Source organism: Pinus tabuliformis, chromosome 7, assembly GCF_031772625.1.
Source record: "Pinus tabuliformis cultivar Carrire ecotype Pingquan chromosome 7, CPIR1, whole genome shotgun sequence".
In the NCBI taxonomy this organism is placed as follows: Eukaryota; Viridiplantae; Streptophyta; class Pinopsida; order Pinales; family Pinaceae; genus Pinus; species Pinus tabuliformis.
In genome coordinates this window covers 208,205,086-208,208,421 of record NC_142293.1, presented here as the reverse complement: position 1 = coordinate 208,208,421, position 3,336 = coordinate 208,205,086, and the positions used below count along the sequence as shown (strand labels likewise).

Genomic DNA, 3,336 nt, shown 5'->3' with positions numbered 1-3,336 from the left:
TACAAATGATTCTTATAATGGAATTTCCATAGCTCTTTACGATAGATGTGAATGGGATTGGGATCCTGCGGAGTCCATTTCCATCCAAGAATGGGGTATTCGAAATTAAAATAGATAGTGTCCATGATATAGGCACTCATGTAAAAGGGAGGTATCACCCGGGTAGACACAAACCTATTTTTTCTATATTCAAGTATCTCGGTGGCCATTTTATCAGATAGAATGTTTGCCCAGTGCATCATATAACCATTAATTGTAGCCTCCATTAATGGGACCATATCTATAGAGAATTTAGCAGAATCATGGACTCCGAAGAGTCTACACATCATTGCACTAACATAACAATAAGGAGAAGCCAATGAATATACAGAGTACATGCTTGATGTCTCATGCTTGTTTTTGGTCAGAAAATGTCTCCATTGTCTAATATGCTCAGATTCAATGTCATTCTCCTTGGAAAAAGCCTCCAAAAATTCTTTGTTATACCGCTTCTCCGACTGAGGTAAATGGTACATTTGTCTAACATCCTCTGCTCTAAACAACCCAAAGACTTTTCCATCAGCTGTAGAGAATGTCCTGTCTATGCTCGTAGTGCTTTCAACAATCCACTTGACCACATCATTATAGGGTAAAAATTTGGCACAAGCTACTATTCTATGTAGATATGAACAAGACAATTCCTTAAGAGTATTCTCTGATTTGCTCTTGGAATCTGATGTTGCTTCCTCCTCGAGTTCTTTAGGCTCCTCTACTTCCAGTAAATTGTAGATACTCTCCTAGGATGCTTTGCCTAAACTAAGGCAGGTAGTATCAGATATCATTCTTGTCTTATTTGGTTCATCTTTGGCTATGACAGGGGCCTTGGGTTTCTTCACCTTCTTTCCCATTTTCTCTGGATTCATCAGCTCAGAGTAGCTCTGCACAAAAAATGAAAAATGGAACAGAGAAATATACCTGCTCAAAACTAATATGAAATGAAAAGAGCTATGGTAATCTACACATGATAAACCAAATGTAATTAAGTATTACCACGGGGGAAATCCTTGAAGGATTCACCCTTAACTACAAAATTAATGACCACCATAACCACCAATCCTAGTTAATAAATGTAATATTTATCCATCGCATCGCACATATGCTTGATGGTCCTTTAAAACGTATCTTTTGATCTTCGCGCTCAACGATTAGCAATAAATCACAAATTTCTATTGGGAGGTTCATCAGTCTGGCTTCATTTTGGGCTGATAGCCCAGATTACGATAAAGGTGAATATAATAAGGCAAAGGAATAGTTAGCGAACCGTTTTATTTATTGCTTTTTCGTTTATTATTCCTTTTAAGGTTTACGCCTACTAATAATACCTTTTGATGGTCATTTGTTTAAATGCACACCTTACTTTATGATATCGCAATCGGGGAATTCGAAATGGCTTTCGCTATGTGTCATGTGATATGTGCGATTGTCGATTGCGATTACGTTATTGGATCAGAAGTTTAGTATAGATCATTTGGGATGCATCCTTGTTTAATTTTGCAATATGTGATCTCTGATCACATTATCACATCGGAGATTTTCTTATGAGGGCTTTTCAAAGAAATATATATCATATTATATCACATTTTAACAAAAGTTTTTGGATATTAGTTCTATCGGGTCAGACCTTTTGAAAAGGATTTACATGTGTTATATAATTTAATCTAGGCATGCGATTATTATTGAATCATTGAATTTAACTAAGTTTTAACCTTCACCGGGACCTTCACTTCCAGCTTCGTCACAGGAGGCGACAGACGTTGGGGCTTCAGGGTTTTCAAGAAAGAATTGGGGTCCAAAGCTCCGTGCCTGTGCAGCGCCCCTTAATATAGTTGAAGACATAAAATTACTCCACGCCATGGACATAGCAGCGAAGGTCTTGGTCGACCGGGTGCAAGGTAGACATTACAATGTGGCTAAAGTGCAGCAATGGGTCTCAGAGGTTTGGGGAGATAATCTGAAGGAGATTCCCAAGGTGCAAACCCTGGTCAAAGGGTGGTTCGTATTACACTTCAGCAGCTTGGAGCACACCAACTGGGTGTTGTCCACAGTTTGTCACCTGGATCTAGCCCCAATTCTCCTTCACTGTTGGACTCCCCTCTTCGATCCAGCATGGGAGAGGGTGGATGCAGGTCCAATTTGGGTCCGCTTGCTCAGACTTCCATTGCATTTCTGGACAAAGGATGTATTCAGGCATATAGGAAATGCACTCGGCACTTACCTCACATTTGATGATTCATACCTGACCTCAGGGAAATTAGCATTCGCAAGGATATTGGTACATTTGGACCTGTCTGAGGGATTGCTTGAGTTTATTGACATTCACTGGAGGAATCACACCAGATGGCAATTGTTGGACTACGAGGGTGTTCCATTTTGATGCCGTCGATGCCATAAGGTCGGGTATCTTTTTAAGGAATATCATTTATTGAAAAAAAATAAAACACAGGCCACAAATCAGGGTGTGGCCTCCCAACAGCATATTCATCAGGATGCACAGCCCAAGAGTTAGGCTCCCTTGGCCTCATAGGACCCGGATGCAGCTGTGATCCTGGTCAGTCAACAGAAGACTCCAACAGTTGAGGCAGTGGCTCCTCCACAACCGAAGAAGTTCGGACGGACTCCTAACCATACACAACCTCCTCTGTCTCATCCACAGTCACCATCTAAGGGCCTGCCCTCGACAGGTATGAACCCTTCCACCATCCCTATTCCCTCCTGAAATACTTATCATATTGAATATTTTTTATCTAGTTATTTATCTACACTTCATGTGATAAATCCCTCAATCGATCAACAGAATCAGGATTTTGATGCAATCACCCCTAAAACTACTCCTCTCACCTACCCGATTTCATCTGCCCCCATTTTTTCCCCTGCACCCTCCCCAAATCCGCCTTCTCATCCCCCGTCTACTACTCCTTCCCTACAGGTCCCCCCTCCTGGGAGATACATGACCCGCTCGAAATCCAAGAGACAAGCCCAGGATCAATTTGGGCTTGAAATCCTACACTCTCCCCCTCCCCCGAAAATTCAGAGGGGTCGACCCTCCTTCCTTTCTAAAGCCCAAGGCACAGCTGAAGATGAGATTGCTTTGGGGGTACAATCCACCATCCCAGGGATGCTTAGAGCAAGAGAATCCCAGCCTACCCCCCTCCATGAAGATTTTCTCCTACAACTATAGAGGGCTAGCTAGGCTAGACAAGAAACTAGCTCTTCATCGACTGTTGAAAAATGCTCAACTTGATATTATTTTTCTACAAGAAACCCTGGGACCTATTTTAGACATTGAGAAGTCTCTCC

General features: G+C 41.8%; 1 protein-coding gene across 1 annotated transcript; it reads left to right on the top strand.

Annotated features, from left to right (window-relative positions):
• Positions 1–1,891: 1,891 nt before the first annotated feature.
• On the top strand, positions 1,892–2,413 carry LOC149246594 (uncharacterized). Its single transcript, XM_089441918.1, has one exon. It carries the CDS (start codon positions 1,892–1,894, stop codon positions 2,411–2,413), a length of 522 nt encoding a protein of 173 aa, XP_089298044.1.
• Positions 2,414–3,336: the final 923 nt, after the last annotated feature.